This window comes from Choloepus didactylus, chromosome 2, assembly GCF_015220235.1.
Source record: "Choloepus didactylus isolate mChoDid1 chromosome 2, mChoDid1.pri, whole genome shotgun sequence".
Taxonomy (NCBI): Eukaryota; Metazoa; Chordata; class Mammalia; order Pilosa; family Megalonychidae; genus Choloepus; species Choloepus didactylus.
The window spans coordinates 201383580-201408106 of NC_051308.1; the positions used below are offsets into that span (position 1 = coordinate 201383580).

Genomic DNA, 24527 nt, shown 5'->3' on the forward strand with positions numbered 1-24527 from the left:
AATGGGAAGATTTAGGCTATACATATGTTTCCACAATTGGAAAAAAAAAAAAAAAAAAAGGACAGTATAAATAGATGACAATTAAATGCCAAGGATGATCCTGGATGTGATCTGAGGATGGAGGAGAGGACACTCAAAGGGACACAGATGGGACACAAGAAAAAAAAAAGGAAATATAGAATGTAAGCTTTATATCAATGTTGAATTTCTTGAACTTCTTAGCTGTGCTTAATGAGTTTACATAAAAGAGTGTTCTTGTCCATGGGAAAGGTATATGTGAATTATATTGTCTGTTCAAAGATATGTGCAGTTTGCTCTCATATGTTCAGAGGACAGAGCAATAGATGATGGATGATAGATAAGGAGGGAGGGAGGGAGAGAGGGAGGGAAAGAAAGAAAAGGTAGTGTGACAGGATGTTAAAGGTGGTGGATCGGGGTATCGGGAGGGGGGGTTGGGGTATGATGGAGTTCTGTGTATGGGGTTTGTACTGTTCTTGCAACTGTTCCTGTAACATTGAATTTATTTCAAAATAAAATTTATTAAATTTAAAAATAAAATAAAATAAAATGTATATAACCTTTGCCCCCCCCCCAAAAAAAAAAGAAGAAATAGAAAGCATCAACAAACCTGTAACAAGTACAGAGACTGAGTCAATAATCACAAGTCTTTCACCAAAGAAAAGTCCAGGACCAAATGGCTTCACGGCTGAATTCTACCAAACATTTAAAGAAGAGTTATTAACAATCCTTCTCAAACTCCTTCCAAAGAATCCAAGAGGAGGAAACACTTCCTAACTCATTCTATGTAACCAGCATTACTCTGAAACCAAAGCCTGGTAAAGACACCACAAGAAAAGAAAATTACAGACTAATTTCCCTTAGGAATATAGATGCAAAAATCTCAACAAAATACTAGCAATTTGAATCCAAAGAATATTAAAAAGATTATACAGGATGACCAAGTGGGATTCCTCCCAGGGAATGCAAGGGTGATTCAACATATGAAAATCAATCAATGTAATATGCTACATAAAAAAAAAAACATATGATTATCTCAATAGATGCAGAAAAGGCTTTTGCAAAATCTAGCACCCTTTCTTGATAAAAACACTCAGAAAAGTAGGAATAGAAGGGAACTTTCTCAACATGATAAAGGCCACTTATGAAAACAGCTAACATCGTAATCAATGGTGAATGACTTAAAGCTTTCCCCTAAGATTAAGGATGAGACAAGGATGCCCGCTTTAACCACTGCTATTCAACAATTTACTAGAAATTCTTCCCAGAGCAATTAGGCAAGAAAAAGAAATAAAAGGTATCCAAACGGAAAGAAAGAACTAAGCTATCTGTATTTACTGATGATATGATCTTATATATAGAAAACCCAAAGGAATCTACAAGAAAACTGTTAGAGCTAATGAATTAATACAGCAAAGTGGTAAGGTACAAGTTCAAACACACAAAAAACAACCCAAAGAGGAAACTAAGAAAACAATTCCATTTACAATAGCATCTAAAATAATAAAATATCTAGGAATAAATTTAACTAAGGCTACAAAAGACTTTTGTACTGAAAACTGCAAAACGGTGCTGAAAGAAATTAAAGACCTAAATAAATGGCAAGACACCCCATGTTCATGGATTAGAAGAGTTAACATGTTAATATCTCAATACTGCCCTAGGCAATATACAAATCCAATATAATCCTTATTAAAATTCCAGAAGCCTTTTTTGCACAAATGGAAAAACCAATCCTCAAATTTATATGGAACTGCAAGGGACCCCGAATAGCCAAACAATCTTGAAAAAGAAGAACAGAGTTGGAAGACTCACACTTCCAGATTTCAAATTGTATTACAAAGCAACAATCAAAACAGTGTGGTTTGGGCACAAAGATAGACAAATAGATCAGTGGAACAAAATTCAAAGTCCAGAAATAGACCCGCACATCTATGGCCAATTGATTTTTGAAAAGGGTGCTAAGTACATGGCAGTGGGGAAAGAACAGTCTCTTAAACAAATGGTGTTGGAAAAACTGGATATCCACGTGCAGAAGGATGAAGTTAGACTCCTTCCTCATGCCATGTACAAAAATCAACTCCAAATGGATAAAAAGCTAAATATAACAATTAAAACTATAAAACTCTTAGAAGAGAACATAGAGGGCAAATCTCCATGGCCTAGGATTCAGCATTGGATTCTTAGATATGACACCAAAAACACAAGCAAAGGAAACAATAGATAAATTTGATTTCATCAAAATGTAAAACTTTTGTGCATCAAAGACTTTATTATGAAAGTAAAATGACAACTTACACAATGAGAGAAAATATTTGGAAGCCATATATCCAATAAAGGTTTAATATCCAGAATATACAAAGAAATCCTCCAACTAAACAACAAAAAAGGCAGTGGGGGAATGGTTTGTAAAAAAATAATAATAATAATAATAATAATAATAATGTAAAAAAGACACTGAAGTAGATTTGATGCGACATCAAAGCAATACCCACGGGGCCTGAAGGAGCCTGCAATGGGAAAGAGCCTCGCCTGGAAATGGGAACAAGGCAGAGGTTCAGAGGAAGAGGACGGAGCTAAAATTCACAAACTTGTCAACTGCTCAAGGCCCCATACACACACCCCCTTACGGACTGCTGAAAAGCTGAAGCACATCCATTTTCAAGTACTGGGGGCAGAATGTAAAGGGAACCCAGGGACAAAAGGAAGGGAGTCAAGGAGAACCCACTCACACTACTGAGGGGCGAAGGGGGCATTTGGAGACAACATCCCAGGAATCAGAAGGGATTTTCTTTCCCAGAAAAGAAAGAGCATATGACCTCCATGGGAAAAAAAAAAAGATAAAAGATGTAGAAGTGAAACAACTGAACAAGATAAAACAAGAGAGCTAGAAGACTAAGAAAGCACAGACAAAATATCATTTTAGAACTAATACCTATAATAGAAATAACAGAGAATGTAATTTACACAGTAGCCAACTTAGTGTGTGATGTGGAGAGCACGTCAAGAAAATCACATTAACTTCAAAACAAACAAACAAACAAACAAAACAAAGAAATAAAAGCAATTAGAAGATGGAAGAGAAGCAAGGAAGAGCCAGGACACCAGTTTGACAGACACCGTTGACCACTGACCCAGGGGCCGTTCTCACCCCTTCTTTCTTGCCTACCTCTTCTCTAGAGGATAAGAAAGCTAAGTACTCGAAATCTCAGCCTTTTCAGGAAGAAATGCCTCTTCTGACTTGAACCATGTTGAAACGACATTCAGTGAGAAAAGCAAGTTGTAGAACTGCACAGACAAAACTTACTATTAGGTGTGTGCATGTGTGTATACAATAAAATAAAACTGGAAGGAAATCTATTAAACTGTTCCTGAGGTTATTTCTGAAGGGGTAGTTGTACAAGAGACTTTTAATTTTGGTTTGAGCATATTACTTGAAGCACAAGTTCTTTCTTTATTAGAAAAAGAAAGGAGGGAGGAAGGGAAGGAGGGAAGGAACGGAGGGAGGGAGGGAGGGAGGAAATAGCTCCCACAGCCCTTCTTGGCTGCCCCAAGTGGTCACGCAGGTCGGAGGCCTCTCCCTGAGCTCGGTCCTTGTGTCCAGCACAGCCAAGGTGGTGTTCTGTGGAGCTCAGAGGCCTCCTCCAATGCTCCCCGAGGGGCTCCATCTACCAGGGCAGAAGGGTGGGCCTTCCGAGTGAGGACCCAGGAGCAGGGTGGGCAGCCCACCCACCCGCGGGTGATCAGGAAGGGCTTCGCAGAGGCAGGGCTGGCCAAGCAAGGAGGAGAGGGGAGGGGCAAGGGCTGTGGAGACAGATGGGGGTGGAGGACTTTGAGCCTCCACCTGCAGACCTCTGGGGAGAGAGAGGGGGATCCAAGGAGAGGCCAGCGCGGCCAGTGAGAGCACTCTGGACAGGGGTCCTGGGAACTGTACCCAGGCGCAGATTATGGGTTTAGGGGACCCTGTTCCTTAAAGGGCCAGGAAACAAAACAAATGATGAAGGCTGGGGGCGGCGACCGGGCTCAGGGCCAGGCTGGGTCGGGTTACTGCAGCACAGCCTCGGGTTGGATCCTGTCAGTAGGTCAGGCAGGCTGGGGTAGAGGTGCTGAGGGGCACCAACCATGTCCCAGTTCCCTTGCCCACCCTTGCCTGTCAGCCCCCAGCCAGGGATCCTGGGGCGGCTGGAAGGACTCACCCCTCCCATCCCACTGGTAACTCAAAGCGGGGGCAGGTACCAAGCCCGCCCGCCCGAGCAGGAGGGACCTCCCTGAGAGAAAGCCTTATGCTAGGACCCCTCAGCCCTGCCTGGGTGCCCGGAGGATAGCAGCTTGGTGGGATGGGGGCAGGGAAGGTGTGGGCACGGAAGAGGGTGGACTTGCAGGAACGCCTCCCCCTGTCCCCTCTTCCTGTGCCGGGCTCTGTTTCTCTCTCTTATCCTTCCACGTCCGTCTCCGAGTCTTCGAGCAGAGGCCCCAGGTGCATCTCCAGGCCAAAGGTCAGAGGACAGCAGAGTGGGCCCTGAGCGTGTGACCGACAGCCCTGGCTGCCGGACCCCATGTGAAGCCACTAGCTCCTCCTGCCCCCTCAGGAGTCAACAGTGGGACCTGGGCTTGCTGTCCCAGTGGGCCTCCCCCGGGGAGCAGCTCACATCACAACCTCATGAATAACTCAGCAGCCCCTGCTGCCTGTGTCTCTGTAGAAACCTGTGTCCTCCGGGCCACCCCCTGCCCTCCCACCCCACCCCATCGCTTGAAACTTTAATTGGCTGAGGCTCAGTGGCTATTGAGCAGTCTCCAGGGAGCAGGGACAGGATGTCCTGGGCAGGGAGAGCTTGGGCTGAGCTCTCCCGGGAGAAGGCTAGCAGTGGAGGGCCCCGTGGGGCAAGCCCAGGTCCCCAGAGCTCTGGAAGCTAAGGAAGGAATGTGGCTGGGCAGGAGTCCCAAAGGTGACCTCCAGCCTCACAGGCCTCCAGGGAAGGAGGAGTAAGCTGGGCGAGGTCACCTTGGGGCTGGGAGCTCACCAGGAGAGCTGTGAGACAGGGTTGCAGATAAACGAAAGGGTTACAAGCCCAGAACCTCAGTGCCCAGGAACTGCCACCCTGAAGGTGGACCTCCAACAGGGGACCATCCAGGAGGACAGAGCCCTCCAGGACGAGTCTGGGGACGGCCGCATGGACATCCCCACTGGCAGCAGGGACTTCCGCTGCCTGCAGCTGGCCTGCGTGGCCCTCGGCCTGGTGGCCGGCAGCATCATCATCGGCATCTCCGTGTCCAAGGCCGCGGCTGCCGTGGGTGGTGTCTTTATTGGCGCTGCGGGTCTGGGTGAGCAACTGCTGGGCTGGGGTAGGGAGGAGGAGATCCTGGAGGGAAGCAGGTGAAGGGCTGGGTCAACAGGAAGTGAGTTGGGGAGAATGGAGGCTGGAGGTATGAGAGAAGCAGCTATGGGGGGTATGAGGGTGGGGAAGGTTGGGGGAGGTTCCTTGCCAAGGGCTGCTGGGGGTGAGGGGACTGTGTAACAGGGAGCTGGATGTCACAGTCCTTTCTGGCTGCTCTCCCTCTGGCTCCCGGGTTTGTGGTGGAATTCACAGCCTGTTTGGGGTGGTGCAATGGGGATCAGGCAAAAGGACAGAATTCCCAGCAGGATCCTCCTTGGGCCAAGAGAGAATCCAGATCAGACAAAGGATGTCCTTTTCTTTTCCATATGTCTCAGCAGCATATCTGTCTGTCCACCTGTCCATCTGGGCTAGTTCCACTAATAGCCCCACAGTGATCTGACCACCATCCCTTGCCCCACCCCACCTCCCTGGGCCAAAAGCAGAACCAGAGGCACCAGGCTGGGTGGGCTCTGGGCATCGTGCCTGTGAATTCCAGCCAAGGGCGGAGTGGGCAGGGAAGGACCCACTCTTCTGCCACCCCCTCCCCAGGTCCAGGCGGGAGGACCGTGCTCAGGAACCCCCAGCCTAGCTGTAGTCCTGCCCTGAGGGTGCGCCCCAGGGGAGGGTGGGGGCAGGGGAGAGGTGGTGGTGCCTGTGTCCAGCCAGCTGAGAGGGCAAGGAAGCCAACCTGCCCTGCACCTGGGCAGGTGGAGACTGGGAACTTCACAGCCTGCGGCCCCTTCCCCAGAGAGGCCCTGCTCCCCTGGCCCCTCCTGGGGCTGGGTGTTGGGACCAGGGACAGAAGCCCCAGGCGGCCCCTCTGAGGCTCAGGGGTGGGATGGGGAGCCGCACCGCTCACTCACTCACTCACAGGCTCACGCTTGCACACCCTCAGTCCCCTCCCTGCACTCCCACATCACCCTCACAAACCACCCCCAGGCTCTCACCCACCCACAGCCTCATGCACCTCAACTAGCCAGACCCCCTTCCCAGCACAGAACCCCTCTGTGCCCCTCTTCTCAGGGCTCCTCATCTTCGTCTACCCCTTCCTGAAGGCTCGGTTCAACTTGGACCACCTCCTGCCTAATATAGGTAAGTTTTCTCCCCCCACCCCCAGAAGACCCCTCTGCCAAGGACTGTGCAAGACCCTTTGTCTGCAGGTCTGTACCCACTGTGTGGCTGAGCGCAGCCACGTGGGTGACAGCTCTTGGCTGCGTGTGTTGGAGTTTCTGTGTGTCTGGGTTTTGCAAGCGTTGCCATGACTACAGCGCAGCACAATCCTGGCTGCTGGCTGCTGCCTGCCACAAAGGCGCCCAAGCCTTGGAACTCCCAACTCCTTGAGAAATCCTCCAACTCCCCCAAACCGCCAAGATCTCCAGATCCCCCCTCCTCATCCCTGAGCCCCCACGCAGGCCTTCTGTCTTCCTTAAGACCCCAGGACACCCGTAGAGCCCCCCACCTCATCTCGGCTCCCCACAAATAGACCCCCATCTCCACCAAACCTGTGGAGCTGTACATATCCCCTAGTTCTCCCCAGGGTCCCCACCTCCTTAAAACCTCTGCCATCTTCTCCTTCATGGGCCATTCCCCCTGCCCCAAATCAGCCCAGACCATGCAGGGGGCCCAAAGGAATCCAGTGGAGCAAAGACAGCAGCAGGGATGGAGACTAACCAGCAGGAAGAACTTCCCTTCCCCAGGCTGGGATTGATTTGGGAAAGGCTTGGTAACCAGGGGGTTGGGTGGTCTTCATCCTGCAGGAAGCCTGAGAACCCACCCCCATCCAGGGCCAGACCATGGGGAGGGAGGATCCAGCGCCAATGGTAATAAGGAAGGTAAGTTCCAGAAATCCCAGAGTCCATCTTTCATCTCCCCTCTCTGGTTGAGCAGCCCTGTGGGACCCAAGAAGAAGCCTTGGGGTGGAAGGGTGCAGAAGGGGCTTCCCCATCTCAGGAATCAGGATCTTTGGATAGTTCTTCCATGTATTTTGTTAAAACCTGTCTTGCTGCAAGTCGAACCAATTTCCTCTTCGTTGTCCTCAGGGCTCCCCTGTCATGCCCAGCTTGGACGCTGGGACAGAGGGCACCTCACTGCCCCTTCCCCTCCCCTGGGTGCCAGGCCCCAGTTTATTTTCCCACTAACTTCTTCCATTGTGGAATATGACTCTCAGAACTGGTACCTGAAACCAGGTATCTTTGTGATCCCCATCCTCACACACTGGAAAATTCCGGGGCAGGAGTTTCTCAAAGGTGACCCCAGTCCAGGTTCTGCCGCCAGTGGCTGGATGCTACTATTCAGCAAGCAGACTCATTTCAGACACTGTTCTAAGCACTTTACAGATATCAATCCATTTAATCTCCTAACAGCCGTATGAAAGCGGCACTGTAATTAGCCCCCATTCTATAGATGGGATGTTTGAGGCACCGAGAGATTAAGTGACATGCCCAGGATGACACAGCAAGGAAGTAATCGAGCCAGAACTCAAGCCAGGCTGTTGGCTCCAGAGTCCTGCCCTACGCCCCCCAAACTGTGCTGCTTCCCCTCTTGAAGGGCTGTTTTGGCCACTGGTGCCTTTTTATACTGGGCTGAAACTGCCCTCTGGGCCTCCCCTCTCGCCATTGCATCAGGGCACTCCCATTCCCTTTGACCCGGTGGCTCTGTGAGGATCTGTCTGCTCAGCCAGCACCTGTCCCTGGTCTCTCCCCCAGGAGCCCGCAGAAGCCTGTCCACCGTGAGCAGGACCCTGGAGAAGCTGAAGCCAGGGGGCCGGGGGGCTGAGGAGGGCTGAGGGGCTGGAGCCATGCCCCCCGCCCTGCCCTCCTTCCTGCCTGCCACTCCTATTTCTCAGAGCCCTCCCGAGGCCAAGTTAGAAGATCCAAACCAGAGATGAAGCAGGCCTTGGAGAAGCCAGACCTGCCTTGTTCCCGGCCAAGGCTCTCCCAAGTGGCTTCCACGTGGCGCTGGCAGGGCCTGAAGCTGGGTGTCGGAGGAAGCGCCCACAGGCCTCCTGGTTTCAGGCTCTCCTGGTTTTTCTTTCTGGACTGTGGCTCCGCTTCCTTCCCTTTTTGATCTACTGACTAGTTTCTCTGGAATGTGAGGTCAGAACCCTGATGACAACCAGGGATGCCCCAGTCCCTTGCTTCATCCTGGCCACAGGAGTGGGCCACAGACCTTCAGGGACGACAGATGGGGTCCCTGGTTGAGCCCCTCAGAGCCCAAGTCCCAGCCTTGAGGTCTCTAGAGCTAACTGGCTGGATGAAGGGTATGCACTAAATTCTTGGCAGAATATTGAAAAGACCTAGGCAACTCGTTGGGCAAAGGCCCCCGGTGCAGTGAACCAGATGGGAGCATGTCCTCAGGGGGCTCTTGGTCCCTAGAGGAGAAAGACTCACAGAGGGACAGCCATACACTGCTATGACAGGGGCTTAAGTGAAGCACGTACCTGGTCTGGGAGTCAGGGGAGGCTTCCAGGAGGAGGTGACTTCTGAACTGACATCTGCCCTGAGACTCTTGGTGCTTAACCCCATCATCCAAGACTTTTGTGATCTGGCTCCACACAGGCCCTCCAGCTTTCCCTCTCACCCAACTTCTCACCCACTTCCTGATAAATCTAAACACATTCCTGCTCCAAGACTTTGCTGTGTTCTCCCAGAGGGCACTCCCTGCTTCTCTCTATCAAAACTCCCCATCTTTTAAGGCCCAGTTCAAAACATCCGTGTAACCGCAATGCTCTCATCTACTTCAGCCTGTCTGTGTCTCCCTCCCCCTTGACACCCTCCGGGCAGGTATGGGGTCTACTTTTTCAGAAAAACAACTATTAACCAACTACTTTATCTTGCCCCTTTCCAATCCCTAGTCCAGGGCAGGGCACACAGTAGGTGCTCAATAAACATTAGTGACGTAAATTTAATGAAAAAACAATTCCTTAGGCTTTCCCTGGAAAGCTACTTCAAAGCCCCTTATGCCCACAGGGTTTGGGCAGAGGAGGACCTGGCCAGGGTGTGGGGGGCTGTGCAGAAAACATAACACCACCCCCTACCCCTTTCTTCATACACTTGCATACTCAAGGCAGAGCAGAGTTGTTTGACCCCCACAGAGACATCTGCTCCATGTGGCCTCTGCCTTGTTTTGGTGAGCAGAAGACAAGTAGGAAAAGTTTCATTCTCCAAGGAGCAGTACAGATGGCACCTCCTCTTGGAAGCCTCCCTTGATTTCTCTCTGCTCCCACAGCTGCAAGGCTTCCCTCCATTTTAGCATAATCACTCAGAATGGCCATTGTCTATTTCTCTCTCTTGAGGGCGGGGGAGGGGGTGTGTGTGTTGGTCACAGGGTCAGGCACAAAAGATGCCCAGTGGATGTTGGAAAACAAAACCAAAAATGGAGGGATCATCTTATTGTACAGATGGGAAAACTGAAGCCCTGCAGGAAAAAAGAACTCATCCAAGACCTACAGTGCAAAGTCATGGAGCCAGGCCTTGCACCCAGGTCTCCTACCTCTCCAGGCCCAAGGCTCTACCATCTGCTGTCATCCTGCTGCCCAGGCCAAGGGAACCAACTCCCTGACCGTGGCAGGACAGACCATGCCTCTATGAAAGGGCTGACTTTCACAAATGCTGGCCAGTTGAGGAGACTTTGGTTCCATAGCCTAAAGGAAGTAAACTTCTTACCTCCTTGCATTTTCCCCTGCTCCACATCCCTCCTTCCTGTGCCTTCTCCTCCTTTCCTTCCTGCTTTTCCTCAACGTCATCATCAACAATTACTCAGGCCTAGTGGCCCTTTCCTAGATCAACAAGGAAACCCTTTCTCCTATTCATCTTCAACCTTCACCCACAGAATTCCAAAGAGATGCCCAAGGAAGGGGTGGGGGTGGGAGTGGAGGATGCAGAGGGTGTGGGAGTAAAGGGTTGCCCCCATCCACATACCCACTACCCACCCCTCCCAGCCTTCATCTCTCCAAGGCAGGACCTGAATCAGAACCATCCTGGTATCCCCAATTCCTGGCAGGGCCAGGCACAGAGCAGTGCTGGGGGTTGGGTAGAATGAACACATAAGAAGGCAAGAGCTATGTCTATGGGAGAAGAGCTGGGGATTCAGAGCTGGGTGGGAATTCTCAAGAACTGGGCCTCTGGTACCTCTTTTTTTCCCCTGTCATGGGCTTCCTAAAACTTCCATCCCCCAGGCCCCCAGTCTGGGTAGATGTCCAGAAACATCCTCCCCGAGTGTGTCTTCACACCACATCACCCCAGGTCACAGAAGGGGCCCACATGGAGACACATGCCTTCTCCCTTCCATGCTCTGTGGGAGGTGAGGGTGGTAGGGGGAAGTGCCCTCTCACTTCTGAGCAGCTCTAAAACCCTCCCACACCTCAGGGATGGGGGCCAGGGAAGGGGAGGGAGGGAGGGCAGGTGGGTGCAGACAGCTCCTCAGATGGGCTCTTCCTGGCAACCTGAATGAATGAACTTAGTTCCCTCCATCAGCCCTGTCCGGGCCCTGGGCTGGGTGCTGAGAATCCTGCAGTGAACCAAAGGCAGGGACTGCTTGGTCCCTGCGGCCCCCTTCAAGTCACACCCCTGCCGGGCCAACCTGGAACAGACCTGACTAGAGGCTGAAACTGGAGTCTGGAGATGAGACTCACAACCTAGTCCCCACCCCACCCCCAACCCCCAGATCTGGGCAAGAGGCTGTGGGCCTTGAGCCTCAGCTTCCTCATCTGCAAATTGGGGGTGATTGAAGCATCTCCCTCACAGGTCCACCGACAGGATGAAGGGCTTGGCTCATGGTTCACCTACAGAGAGGATTTATGAAGAGACGAGTAGATGGGGAGGTTGGAGGAGATGCTCCTCTAGGGTCTGGAAAGCTGGCAGCTCAGCATCCCACCCAGTCCTCGCTCTAACTGGCCCAGCCGTCTACCTAGCACTCCCTCCCCACTCCTCACTCCAACAGGTTCTCAGAAATCCCTCGAGGAGTTAGACCTATCCCTATCCCATACAGGGGGCTCCTGATCACATCCCCTTCTAGGAGGCTGTAGGTGGAGGTTGATGGGGGAAGTGATGCTGGAAACAAGCTCAGTGGCGCTGAGTCTGGGCTTTGTGGGAGAAAATGAAGCTTAAGGTGCCTGTTTCCAAGAAGAGAGTGATTCCAGGAGGAAGAAATTTTTTCCTGCCCTCCCACTGCCCCAACACCCCCTCCAGGGAAGGTGGGGAATCCGTTTGAAGCTGAGGGCAGAGCCAGTACTACTAACCCCGGGCATGAGAGTGAGTTACAACATATCCATCCCAGACTAGGGAAGTCTAGGCTGGAGCCTCTGTGGGCGGGCAGGGAGTCCTGTGCAAGGGTACTCCACACCTGGGCAGCTAGAGGAGGGAGGATGCTTGGTGAGAACGCCGCTCCTCCCGGGGAGCAGAGGGTCAGCCACAGACACCCCGAGAAAGGCCCCCGGGGCGAGGGGCTGGAGGCGGCTCCCACCCCGCTCTCCCCAGGCTCCCGCCGCCTCCCGCTCGCTCGGCCCCTCCCCGGCCGCGGCAGCCGCGGGGGGCGGGCGCCAGGCGCGGGGGCTGCTCGGAGCGAGCCGAGGCCGAGCCGGGCGGGCGTCTCGCCTCCAGCGCGCAGCCCCCGCGCCCCGCCCCCCGCGCCGGGAGGGAGGCCAGGGGCTGCCGCCCCCACCCTCGCAGGCTGAATCCGGATCTCCGAGCGGCCCAGCCCAGGACCCTGAGCAGAAGCCAGGTGGGTCCCCGCCCGCCGCCCCCCTCCCCCGACCTCCCCCCACCTGCCCCCACCTCGCCTCTCCCACTCCACTGTCCGCCCCGCCCAGCCCCTCTAAGTTTGCGGGCGGCGGGCGGGATCTGGCCCCCCCCGCGCTCGCCTAGCTGCTCTCCGACGCTCGCGGAATCCCTCCCTAGGGCTGGCCCGGGGAGCTGAGGGCGGCCGGGTCGGGACCGGCAGGGAAGTGGCCGCGGGACCGACTCAGGCAAGTGAAGCTGCGGGAGTCGGGGGGTGGAGGGGGGCTGCAGGGAGGGGAGCGGGCAGGGGAAGAGCGGGAGAGGGCGGTGAGAAGGGGATGCTTTACGGAGTGGAGGAGATACAGTGCTCTGCCCGGCTCTGAACTCACGGGGGTGGGATCACCTGTAGCCTCGAGCCGGAGTTCTCCGAAAACAGAGAGGAAACCAAGAGGAAGAGGGGGAAGAGGAGACACCCAGCATGGAGAGGCTGCCTGGGGCCTCCTCCTTTCTACCCTAACCCCCCCACCCCACCTCATAGCTCAGTAAGGATCTGCCCTGGAATCCACCCGGCTGCCTGCCTGCCACACCCTCCCCAAAGCCCAGAGTGAGGAGGGGATCCAGAGTCAGAGAGAAATGGGCACAAAGCCACTTCAAAACCGAGAGAGATGAAGCCAGGCTACAGGCATCGATGCCTCCTCTGACCAGTTCCTCCCTCCTCCATTTATTTAATCTGACCTGGGAGCATCCGGCATTCCATGGGGGGGGTTGGCAATAAACAAGGTGGATGTAACCCTGACCCTCAGGGAAGACGGGGGTTGCACACGGAGACCCCGGGAGTCGCAGTGCTGGGAGGGAGGCCGGAGTTTGGGAGCCGTGATTTGGGGGGTTAAGGAGGGCGTCCTGAAGCTTCGAGCCGAAACTTGAGCTGGAGTTGGCCAGGTGAAGATAATGTAGATGCACGGTTAGTGCAGGGAACAGCGTATTCACTGGACCACATCCGGTGAGCTCAGCTCAGCTAGAGCAACACCAAGAGGGCCACCTGGAGGGGCCGGGGCTGGGAGCCAAAGAGGGATTCCACCCAATAGGGAGAGGGGGCGGGGGGGCAGTGGGGCTAGAGAGGAAGGGACAGACTCGAGGACGCTTGGAGGGAGGAATCTGCAGGTCTCGGTGATGGGCTGGAAACGTGTGGGCGGAGGTCAGAGGGAGAGAGAGGAGCGAAGAACGAAGCCCGGGTTTCTGGCTTGGGACTCTGAGTCTGGGCTTTGTGGGAGAAAATGAAGTTTAAGGTGCCTGTTTCCAGGAGGAAGAGAGCGATTCCAGGAGGGAGGGTTCAACAAGGCGGAAGCTGTGGAGAGGTCTTTAGGTAAGGACTGAGCAGTGCTGGTTGAATTCAATGACGGTGGTCTTGGTGAAAACAAAATAGATAGCGTGATGGGGCAAAAACCAGACTGAAGTGGGTTGTCTCTTGAGAGGGAGAGGAAGTGGGGAGAATAGACCGTTCATTCAAGAAGGGGAGAGAGTGTTCTCTGAAGCAGAAGTGGGTTGAGAGAGGGTTTGGTTTTGTTTCAAGGTGGGAGAGGCTGGAGTGTGTCCAGAGGAGGTGCAGTCCCCGGGCCCAGGGTGGGGGCTGAGCACTGACTAGGAAGGGTCTCCAGGGAACCTTGAGAGTCTGAGTGATGCTGGAGATGTGGACACACAGAGGCCCAGGCTGCCCAGCTTGTGACTTTCTTTTTGCCAACCAGGCTTGGCAGTTTGGACATAAACTTGGATGATGAAGAAAGATGGACTGATGCAAGGTCAGGGCTCTGCTGGGCAGCTTTGGCAGGACAACGGGACAACTTAAAGGTGTTGCAAGAGAGTAGCTGAAGTAAGGCAGTGTGGGTTCCTCGGTGTCTGCCGATTAGAAGTGGAGGCAGGAGGCTGATGAGGAAATGTAAAGAGTCCCAGGGATTTCCGTGTGAGAAAACAGTTGTAGCATGAGCTGTGTGGAGTTGTGGTGAAGAATTTGGGAGATATCCACGTTTGAATCCCAGCTGACTGTGGGCAAGTAATTTAACCTGTCTGAACCTCTATTTCCCCATGTGTAAAATGGGAATAGCAATAGGATCTACCTAATAGGGTGGTTGTAGGGCTTAAATGAGTTAATATATATAAAGGGCTTAGAAGAACATTTGTTTGGCACCCAGTAAGTGCTGTACAGGTGTTTAGTGGTAGCAGTGGGGTTATAGTTGAGAGTGGGGTGTCTGGGTTTCTCAGAGGTGGCGTGGATGAGAGGGTGAGGAGTTCCTAGGTGTGGTGAGTGGGCTGGGTGGCTGGAGTGGAATGGAGGACTGGAGCATTGGAGTTGAGGAGTCAAGGAAATAAGAGGGCAGAGAGTTGGGTGGTTATGTACACAATGCTTAAGTCCCTCAGGAAAGGTAGGGCTTGGGCTGGAGGGGAAAGCAGAGCTAGTGCCAAAGTCTTGCAAGGGGAAGGGACGGGAGGGACATTTCCACTCCAGCCAGCTTGAAGTCCACTCTTTCGCCCTCTAATGCTGGCTCCAGGCAGCTGAGTTGCTTCGGCTGAGGCTGGAGTTCTGGGTATGGAATAAACATGGCCTCTGCAAGGGGGTGGGGGGTGGGGGGTGGGGGGGCTGTGCTTGAGGAGTCTGGTGACTATGTCTGGGAGGATCAGAAGGGAGTGGGAGGCCCCAGGGCAGCCAGGGTCACTTTTGCCTGGACAAGGGCAGAGGGTTGATCTAAGGAACACAGAGGCATGATCTCTAATGGAGATGGCACCGAGTCCTGTGTCACTGGGGCCCCTCGGCTGTGCCAAAAGGCAGAGCCTGCAGGGCCTAGAAGAAACCATCCAGACCAAGCTCCGTCTTTATGGATAAGGAAACTGGGCCCCAGTGAGGGGAATTGTTAACAGGTATGAAGATCCATTTTAAATGGGAGGGCTCCATTAGGGCAGCTGGAACTGAACTCATAGCTCTCCCCATCTCCTCTCCAGGGGCATCTGCTCTCCTCACCACTAAAGCACCTCCCCTCCACCCCCACACTCCCAGGCAGTGAGAGGTCTCCAGAGGTGCCTCTGCTGGCAGCGGTTCATCTCCACAGAGGGGCAGGCACAAAGTGTGCCTGCATATCTGACTGTCTAGGTGGGGCTGTATCTGTAACTCTTGGTGTATAACACGGCTGTGTTTGTATTTCTGGGTATATGTGGTCACTGAGTGTGTTTGTGTGTGCATGCATGCACACATGCTCAGGAATGAGGATTATGGGGCCCAGGAGTCAGAGGCAAGAGCTGGGAAGCCTGACCTCCGTCCTTGAGGCTTCATCCTCGAACCTTGTTTCTAGCGCGGGGAATCTGTGTGTGTGTGTGTGTTATGTATGTGTATTACAGCCACCAACCTGTCCCCACTTCACACCTGGGGTAGGAAAGGGCCTGTGGGATTGCCTGGGGGGTGGGGTGGGGGGGTGGCAGTCCTTTAGGCTCTGGAGAGGCAGAACTCAGTCGGCAGAAGCTGAAAGCTTCCAGTGTGGTGAATAAGCCCCAGACGGCAATGAGTAATGGTGATGTGGGAGGTTCCCTAAGGATGGGGGTACTGGTGGAAAGGGGAGGGTGGTGGGGATAGGGAGAACAAGGACTTGGGGCCAGGGTCAGGGGAGATGGCTGGCCCAGACATTTAGGAACTGTGGGGGAACAGAGGGCCAAGACTTAAGGGGCATAGAGTGGTTCACAGGGCTGAAGAGGGGTGGAGAATGCAGTCTCGGTCTCCCATGGAAGACACGGGCTGGGGCCAGTGGCTGGTGTCTGGACCAGCAGCTCCCCCAGAGGCTAGTCAAACAACTGGGGACAACACAAGCATCCCAGACCAGTGGCTGGGGCATGGGGCAGGCCGAAGACTCCAGATGGAGACCCCTCCCCAGGAGAACCCCTCCACCTACTGAGACCACCCCCTCGGGCCCCATGCTTGTCGAGGGTTAGCTGGATAATAATCGACTATTATATTTTAAAGAAGCAAACATCTATATACCTGCCAGTAAGCAGAAATTCTGGTGTAGCAGAAACAACATGGGCTTTCAGTCTGACAGAACTGGTTTGAATCCTAGCCCTTCACCTCTCTGAGCCTCAGTTTCTTCATTGTGAACTGGGGAGAGGACTGCACACAGTTCACAGGGTTGACGTGAAGATGGAATGTGTAAGTGCAGGGGACATGCTTGGCCCAGAGTGGGTGCTCAGTGTCAGTGCTCCTCCCCCATGATCAGACCCTCTGGGCAGCAGGTGACTTCTCACAGAAGTGACCTAATCCCAGCCCAAAGCAAAGAATTTGGGCATTTCTATGAGCAGGTACAGCTGTATTACAAATAAATGTACCATTGTGATGAGGTCTTTTGATATATTAACAGTAATTCTGAACAGTGTTCCCATTTCCACCTTCACAAACCTCAGATGGTTGAAGGTGGGGTGGCAAGTTGACAAGAGACCTCAGTTCAGGGACAATAACCTGATTAAACCCCTCCCTTTACAATCAGGCAACTGAGGCCTAGAGAAGGGACCCCAGCCCTCCCAAGTTGCCTAACCAGACCAAACTCAAGAACCCTGGTCATCTGAGACCTGGCCTCTCGTGTCTGCCTCTGCCCCAAACTGTTTCTGACGTGAACCCACAAATAGAGAGCTCATGGCCTCCCTGGCCAGAGGCAGGGAGGCAAGGGAGGGAGGGTGAACTGCTTGGCCAGGGTCATGGGCAGCTAAATGGCAGTGTTCAGAGTCCGGGATGGGTAGAAAAAGACCTAGTTCCGGTCTGGCTTGGCCACAGACTCCCTCCATGACCTTCCCCACCCCAAGCCTAAGTTTCCCCATCTCCAGACTCAGCAGCTCCAAGTCCTCATGAAAGCGAAGGTCTGGTCCAATTCTAACAACTCAAGCATCAGAGCAGTGACCTTCCCTTCTGCTCAGGCAGTGGGTTGAGGGCTGGATTTGGGACAAAGAGGAACGGGCGTGGAGGATTTGGGATAGCAGTAAAACTTAGAAGGCCCTGCTTCAGTGATTAAATGCTCCAGCCTGCTAGTGACACATGTCACAATTCATTAACCAGAACCAGTCCCATGGTCCCACCTAATCACAAAGCAGCTAGGAAGTGGAATCTTATGTGCTCGGAGGAAGGGAAAACTGAAAATGGTTAGTGAACAGTACTAATGACCCACCACACAGCTGCCAGAGCTCCCGCAGCAAAACAGGACTGACCTCTGCAACGGTGACAACTGGAGGGCCACAGTCCCCCAGATGGAAATGGTGATGCAAACTGAATTGCAACAGCAGAGCAACCTCAACACCCAATGCACCCCAGATTCCCATTAACCGTGACATTAAGCCCAGCACCCACCTGCCCTTACCCTTTCTCTGCCAGAGGGGGAGACTGGGGGGTTGTCTCAACCCAAAGATTCAGTTCTGGCTCCCAGGAGCACATGAGAATCATTCATTGGTGATTAGCATTTGGAAGCTCAGCCCCTGGGCAGGAATTTGCTTTCATCGAACTGAGTGTGCCCAGCCAAGGAAAGAGCCTGGTGAATTTACCTTCCTTGAGAGACAGAGAAAACACACCCTGTCCTGTGCTGTTCACCTTTGAGGATTATAAATTCCAATTACAGGAATTTATATACCGAGAGAGCCGCGTGACTTGCGGTTCAGTCATTCAACCAACGTTTATTGAGACTGTGCTAAATTGAGAGGTATCTCATGTTAAGAGCTCAGGCTTTGGGTCAGGACCCCAGGATTTGAATCCTGGCACCCCGAATTCCACTGAGCGGGTCTTGAGCAAGTTTGTGTCACCTTTCTGTGCCTCAATTTCCTCATCTATAAAACGGGGTTATAATAGTAATACTAAATCTCATGTCATGAAAATTAAATTAGATAATGTAAACTCTTCAGTATAGCACAAGTAAATGTGAGATATCAACCTGAAAGTGCTAATTACATATTTTCATTTAGACTTCTGTTTCTGGCTGAGGTAGACTAGTTTGTTTCAGACCAACTTGCCTGCTGAGGACAACTAAAAAAGCTTGATTAAACATTTTAAAAATCTGTTTAAAGGCAGTGCTGTAGCGAGTGCTACAGAGTAGTAAGAACCAGAGGACCCAAGACCTTGGAGAGAAAAGAAGGGCAGAGAAGTAATATTTGGTTTCACTTTTTCCCTTAAGGATTTGTCAATTTGTAGGGGCCAGTGGCCATGGGGTTGGGGAGTCAAAAATTGGAATTTGGGGCCTCCAAAACTACTGAAACACAAAGATAAGGAAAATCTTCCCTAAAGGGAAAAGAAACCAGAGCCTTAGCCCCTCTGGCCACCCAGAGCCCCTCCCCCACCCTTGCCCAGCATCAACTTTCAAGGGTCTGTTGTGAGGTGAGGTGAAGGGAAGACCCTGCCTTGGTCAAATAATGTCAGAAACAGGTGAGGGAGCAGGTGGAGGAGGGGCTTGCAAGGGCAGAGATCTGGGGATCTCACCACCCCTCCTGAGGGAGGCCAGGACTGACCTCCTCCTCACCCTCAAGGGGATCAAACCCTTCTCTTTAAAATGAAGCAAGGTCACCTATACTCTGACTCTTGTCTTGGGATGTCTCTTTTTTTTCCCATTTAAACCAAACAGCAGAGCCCGGGTCTACTTCCCTCCCTGAGCCTGTTTCCTCAGTTGTAGAATGTGCCTATGAGTAAGTATCAGGTAGTTGTGGGGATTCAGTGATATTCATGAGTGTGAAGGTACTTTGCAAACTATAAAGTGTGGTCCACCTTTAGTGGTTGGTATATTTGCCTGGAAGAGCCGGTAGTTGCAGGATAGAGAGAGCAGGTGGTTCATGTAAACATGGAGCTTCCTAAGGACAGTGTGGTCTCTAGGTGTTCTCAAAGGTCAACATGTGCTTCCTTTGCTAGGATTTTGGGATTTCTGACTTCCTGTCAGCTCAGCGTGGCAGCTTGTGCTCCTGGCTGGAGTCCCAGCGGACTGCCACCTCTCGCCATGGTCCCAGGGATGGAAGCCATGGTCCCAGGGATGGAAGCCTTGGTGTCATCATCAGCCCTGGACAGGCATGGAAGTGACCTTCTGACCTGCTTGGGCTAGGCTGATTTCCAACCTGTGTCCAGAGAGAGGATCTGAGCTAGCAGGTGCCCCTCCCTGGCACTTGCCCATGTTTCCTCTCAATCATCAAGCCTTCCCCAACTCCACTGTATGCAAGCTTTGGACACTCAGGAAGGACAATACAGGGCCAGTCTCTGAGGCACCTCAGCCTGGGGGCACACCAACTCTTCTGTATTCAAACCCAGTGTGACTCACTTTGCAAATCTGAAAGCTCACAGCCCCCTTCTCTGACAACTTCCACAACACCAATGGTGAACATGTACTAAATACTCACTATGTCCTAAGCATTTTATTTAGTGCCAAGCACTCAATTCTCACTATACTCCATGAGACAGGTTCTATTATTAGTCACATTACAGGCAATGACACTGAAACAGAGAGAGGTAGGCCACTTGTCCAGGTCCTGTCCAGGCCCCAGTCCCTGCATGCTCTGCTCTGCTCCCCCACCTGTGGCACCATCTGATTATTGCCCTCTCACCACAGTTTGGGGCCACAATTCTAACACAGCCCCGCTGGCCATGAGCTCATTTTTTGAGGGCCTTTATACCTGCGATTTCTTGCTACAGAACACAATCCTCAAACAGGAATCAGAATCCCCTAGGCTCTAATTACATTCCTCTTGTTTCTGCATGCATTCTCAGAATTCTCGAATATGGTGATTAATGCCAGGACCACGTACAACTATAGAATCCTGCAAAGGAATTCTAGCATCCAGCTATGGGGCTTTTGAGTCCAGATTCAACAGGAGAATCCTGGGGAGCTGGGAGTGGGGAGGGGGTGGGATTGGAATCTAATAATTGAAAGCCCAGGCTAGAAAGGGCCCAGGGTCATTGGGCTTACTACAGCCCAACCCAGGCATGGTGGGGACTGTCCTTGCTTGCTGGCCACCTGTGGCATCAGGAGCTCCTCACTCCCACGTAGTCCCTGCTCCAGGTCCTCACTGGATATTCAGGAAAGTTCATGTAACTGCTATGCCTGAGAGCCCGGCATGAGGATGCCTAGGCCAGGTGACAGCTCATATAGGTCCTGTGCCGGGGACTTAAATTGCTAGACCTTTCTGAACTGCAGTTTCTTCAACTAAACTGGAGGGGCTGAACCAGATGATCTCGAAGGCCTCTTCCAATTGGAGAAGGGAATTATCTAAATCCCCAAGAGCTGCCACCTGCTCTCTAATTAGGACAACTATTGACCATGATAATTATGATTGAATGAGCACCTAGAATGGGCCAGATAGTAAAGTGCTGGGCACTTTACTATCATTTACTCATTTATTTAATTAGCCCAGGGAGGCTTCCTGGAGGAGAGGAGATGGAGGAGCTGTTTGTCAGGAGGACAAGAGGAAGTGGGGAGGAACAGAAGATGGCAAGATTAGGCATGAGGACTCCAGGTGGGGAAACAATGGGTCGACTCTTCCATATGGGGTGGGTTGTTGCTTCTGGGAAGCAGAGGCAGGGGACTGGCCAAGATGAACTCTGTACTCCCCAGCAAGTGAATGTAGCCACAGAACTGAGGCTAGGGTTGGACTCTAGCTGAAATGTCTGCTGATTTTTTGCTCTGTGTCCGCAGGACGACCGTGAGCCCGGCGGCCCGGGGCATGTAGTCTAGTCCGGGCCGACGGCAGGGGAGAGTTTGACGCGCGCCGGGCGTCACAGGCCGATGCCGCCTCCAGAGAAGAGCGACGGGGCCCGGGCCCGGGCGCCTCCTGCGGGACGCGCTCAGGGCCGGCTGCTGGGCCTGCCGTCGCCGGCGCTGTGCTGCGCTTGCGGCCTGTGCGTGCTGTTGGCGGGCGTGAACGTGACGCTGGTGGGCGCCTTCGCCTCCTTCCTGCCGGGGCCCAACGCGCCGCTCATCGTGGGGCCGGCGCTGCTCGTGGTGGCGCTCGGCTTCTTCGTCGCCTGCTGCGTGTGTAGCAGCCGGGGCCCCGCGACCCGCGCGCGCTCTGCGGCCGCCGCAGGGCCCGGTCAGGGCGGCGGCCACGCGGGGCCCGTGGCGCTGGAGATGGAGAGCAGCGAGCGCACGGCGCAGGACACCACGGCCGTGCAGCTGAGCCCGGCCGCCTCGGCCGCGTCCTCGGGCCGCTCCAGTCCCGGCCCCGGCCCCTTCGCCCTGGACGTCCTCGCGCCCGCGGCCGCCTGCGCGCCGCACCCCGAAGGAGTCCAGGTCAACCTGCCCCGGGAGCGGGCCGCCCCCTAGCGGACCAGACCTCCGGCCCTGGCTCCGCTGGCCGGGTTCCCTCCGTTCAGTGCCATGTGAGCCAAAAAAAAAAAAAAAAGGTTTTCGTGCTGGGCATAGATGGCTTCATCCGTTCCATCTCCGGAACTTCTGGAGGGGAAAGGAGAGCAGAGCCCTGATCCCTTAGATGTCGGCCTTACTTCACCTCACCCCACAGGCTTGGGAGCCCTGACACACACACACACACACACACCCCTGTGGTATTTGGGCACCACTCTGAGAAAGGCCACACACACACACACACACACACACACACACACACACACACACCCCTGTGGTATTTGGGCACCACTCTGAGAAAGGCCACACACACACACACACACACACACACACAGCCCTGTGGTATTTGGGCACCACTCTGAGAAAGGCCACCTACCAGCAAGGTCCATGGGGGGGAGCAGAGGGGGACCAGGGGAGGGGTGTCAGTCTGGGCTGTTGCCCCTTCCTGCACACTGGGAAAGGCCCCCAGCTCCCTCTCCTGCCCATCCCCACCCTCCTTGCTCTACCCCAATATGACCCTTGGGGGTTAATTTGGCTGAGGTGGAGTTCTAGGGATTGGGGTTGGGTGGTAGGTGGGTTCTGACTTAAGTCAAGGTAGTCCCTAGGGTAGAGCTGGGGTGGGCACACCCCACTCTTTCTACCTCACTGGAAGTGGGGAAAGCTGAGGCTGGGGCCCCAAAAGGGGTGAGTGGTGAGGGGGGTCACGGTCAGCAGCGCCGCCCTCTGCCTCCCTTGCTTGTGCTGCCCTCTGCATCCTGCTGTGCCTTGCTTCTCAATAAAGCATTTTGGAGTCCGTGCTTTGCTGTGGTACCGGTGGGAGGGAAGGCTGGCTGAGCACCCTGGATCACGGGGTCCCAGGGAAGAAGAGTGTGTGAGTGTGAACAAAAGACTGTGTGTGCCCATGAATGTCTGGGGGGCTAGATGTGTCATATTGGGGGGCTGGGGATGAGATGGCCTGGCTACGTGTGGGAGATGGGGAGTGGGGGAGCATTTGGGTAACACTGTGATCACACAGGCATGTGGGAGTCTGGGTGGTGGTGGTCAAGGCTGGTCAGTGGCGATAAGAGGGTCTCCCCAGGGCTGAGCAGAGCCCAGGCCTTTCTCCCGGACTGGTGGGACCTGCAGAGTTTGGGCCCAGCTTGTAGTCTTCCCAGGTGGGAAAGAGCATCTAGTAGAGGGATGGAGTGTGTGCCTTGCGGGAAGAAACCAGGGGATAGGGGACTGAGGGCATGACACTGCAATCCCAGGCCAGCTCCTCCTCTCCCTGCAGTGACCTAGGCAAGCAGTGCCTAGTGACGGTGGCCATGCTGTCCCACCATCCCTTGCTGGCTGTAACCCCATGCCCATCCACCCTTGGCTCCATCAACCTTTCTGTTTTGCGGCCCAGGCCTTTCCCATCGGCCCTGGGGCTCTGTCTCCCTTCATCTCTCCTCTCTCTCCTGCTCAGCAGGTGCTGAGCAGGTCATCATTATCAACTCACATGGGCCCTAATCTTTGAAGCGATGATGACCTCATCTCAGCATAGGTCCCTACCCCCAGCCCGTGTGTGTGTGTGTGTGTGTGTGTGTGTGTGTGTGTGTGTGTGTGTGTGTGTGTGTGTGTAAGGAAGCTGCCTGTGTGTGTGTGCGTGTGTGTGTGTGTAAGGAAGCTGCCTCCCCAGGCTCCCATCTTCTCCCGGTTCACTGGTCTGCGGCCTTAGACGCCACCTGCTGCCTTGGTGGAGGAAGAGGCAAGAGGGGCGCACAGACCCAGGCCTGCCCCTGATGCCATCTTGGGTGTGGTCTGGACCACCCTTATCCCACTGCCTTCGCCCACTGCCCCAGATTCCAGCCCCGGGAATGCTGGGCCCAGCACAAATCCCTCGCTCACCTTCTGGCAGATGTCTGAAATTACATCATCAGGGCTCCTCTCTTCCCCTTACACAACCCAGAAGTCTTCCAGATCCTGGTCCGAGAGCCTGGCTGCTGGCGAGAAAGTGCAAACATGCAGTAAGGGCTCGAGGCCCACGGAGCGATGGCGTGAGGGTGTGAGTGAGTGAATGGGAGTGGGGAGTGGTGTTCGTTCCACTGTCACCCCAGCTGAAGGTCATCATTTGTCCCGCTTTGCCCCCTCCCCACAGGCACACCAGGAGAGATTCTCTATACTTCAGGACCCCAGGACCCACTTTCCAGTCAGCTCCAGCAAAGTCCCCCCATAGCTCTCCAGTCCTGTCACACGGGCCCTCCTCCCCACACACCCCTGCCTAGGTGAGAACTGAGGGTCGGACAGCGTGGCCACCAAGCAGCTAATGGGGCTTGAGAGCAGCCCCACTCCATACCCACTGTGGCTGGGGGATGTGCTCTTGTCACCACATCTCTGCAGGCACCTTCCAGGCACGCTCCGGGCCCTGAGGGAAGATCTGGGGCCTGAGGGGACTCGAGGAGGCAGGTTTCTGTTGAAGATGAGGGCACAATTCTGACAGGCAGAGTGGCCCACGGGGATATTGAGCACATTGACCTTGAGGAAACTGAGCAGGGATGGCTACTCCAGCAGGGGTGCTACTGAAGGGCCCTGGGATGAGGGCAAGCCCCCCACTCCCACCCCCAGCCCTGAGAATCCAAGAATTGAGCTACCTGGGAGGGTCTGTTCGCAGAAACACAGGAAGCAGTGGAGGACAGGACACACAGCTGGTCCTGCTGAAAGGTGGAGTGCTCCCGAGGGACTGGGAGAGCTCTGCGGTGGCATGGAGAGCCCCACCTCCTGCAAAGAGCTATTGCTGTCCTGGGCAAGGGAGCCCACTAAGGGACCAGGAGCTCAGGTCCCCTTCCCTTCTTCCTACTAGAAGGAATAAGGGTGGCTACTTAGAACCACTGTTTGCTAAAGTAATTCCACATATAATTCTGGAGCCCTACTATGTGTCAGATGCTGGGAATATAGTGATGAATAAGCTTTTGTGGAGACAGACTGCAAAGAATTAAATAAGCAACAAGACAACAAAGAATTAAATAAGTAAGCAATAAGATAAGTTATTAGCTAGTGAACAGTGCTATACAGAAAGATACACCAGGAAGGTGTAATAGAGGGACTTGATGCTT

General features: G+C 53.7%; 2 protein-coding genes across 4 annotated transcripts; both read left to right on the forward strand.

Annotated features, from left to right (window-relative positions):
• Positions 1 to 4824: 4824 nt before the first annotated feature.
• On the forward strand, positions 4825 to 10742 carry KNCN (kinocilin). Its single transcript, XM_037816881.1, has 4 exons — positions 4825 to 5340; positions 6417 to 6485; positions 7151 to 7225; positions 8099 to 10742. Exons 1-4 carry the CDS (start codon positions 5190 to 5192, stop codon positions 8176 to 8178), a joined length of 375 nt encoding a protein of 124 aa, XP_037672809.1. The 5' UTR covers positions 4825 to 5189; the 3' UTR covers positions 8179 to 10742.
• A 1269-nt stretch (positions 10743 to 12011) lies between these two features.
• TMEM275 (transmembrane protein 275) lies at positions 12012 to 22242 on the forward strand. 3 transcript variants are annotated; one of them, XM_037816886.1, is made up of 4 exons: positions 12012 to 12113; positions 19017 to 19247; positions 20502 to 20608; positions 20788 to 22242. In XM_037816886.1, exon 4 carries the CDS (start codon positions 20878 to 20880, stop codon positions 21412 to 21414), a length of 537 nt encoding a protein of 178 aa, XP_037672814.1. In that variant the 5' UTR covers positions 12012 to 12113; positions 19017 to 19247; positions 20502 to 20608; positions 20788 to 20877; the 3' UTR covers positions 21415 to 22242. The 3 variants fall into 3 exon arrangements, with proteins under 3 accessions (XP_037672814.1, XP_037672811.1, XP_037672812.1); XM_037816883.1 differs by lacking the exon at positions 20502 to 20608; XM_037816884.1 differs by lacking the exons at positions 12012 to 12113; positions 20502 to 20608 and adding an exon at positions 13317 to 13472.
• Positions 22243 to 24527: the final 2285 nt, after the last annotated feature.

Bases quoted from the DNA above. Each gene is read 5' to 3' on its own strand.
- KNCN (XM_037816881.1), top strand. From the start codon at position 5,190: ATGGACATCCCCACTGGCAGCAGGGACTTCCGCTGCCTGCAGCTGGCC. The intron at 5,341-6,416 runs GTGAGCAACTGC...CCCTCTTCTCAG, and splicing joins TATTGGCGCTGCGGGTCTGG to GGCTCCTCATCTTCGTCTAC. The intron at 6,486-7,150 runs GTAAGTTTTCTC...TTCATCCTGCAG, and splicing joins CCACCTCCTGCCTAATATAG to GAAGCCTGAGAACCCACCCC.
- TMEM275 (XM_037816886.1), top strand. From the start codon at position 20,878: ATGCCGCCTCCAGAGAAGAGCGACGGGGCCCGGGCCCGGGCGCCTCCT.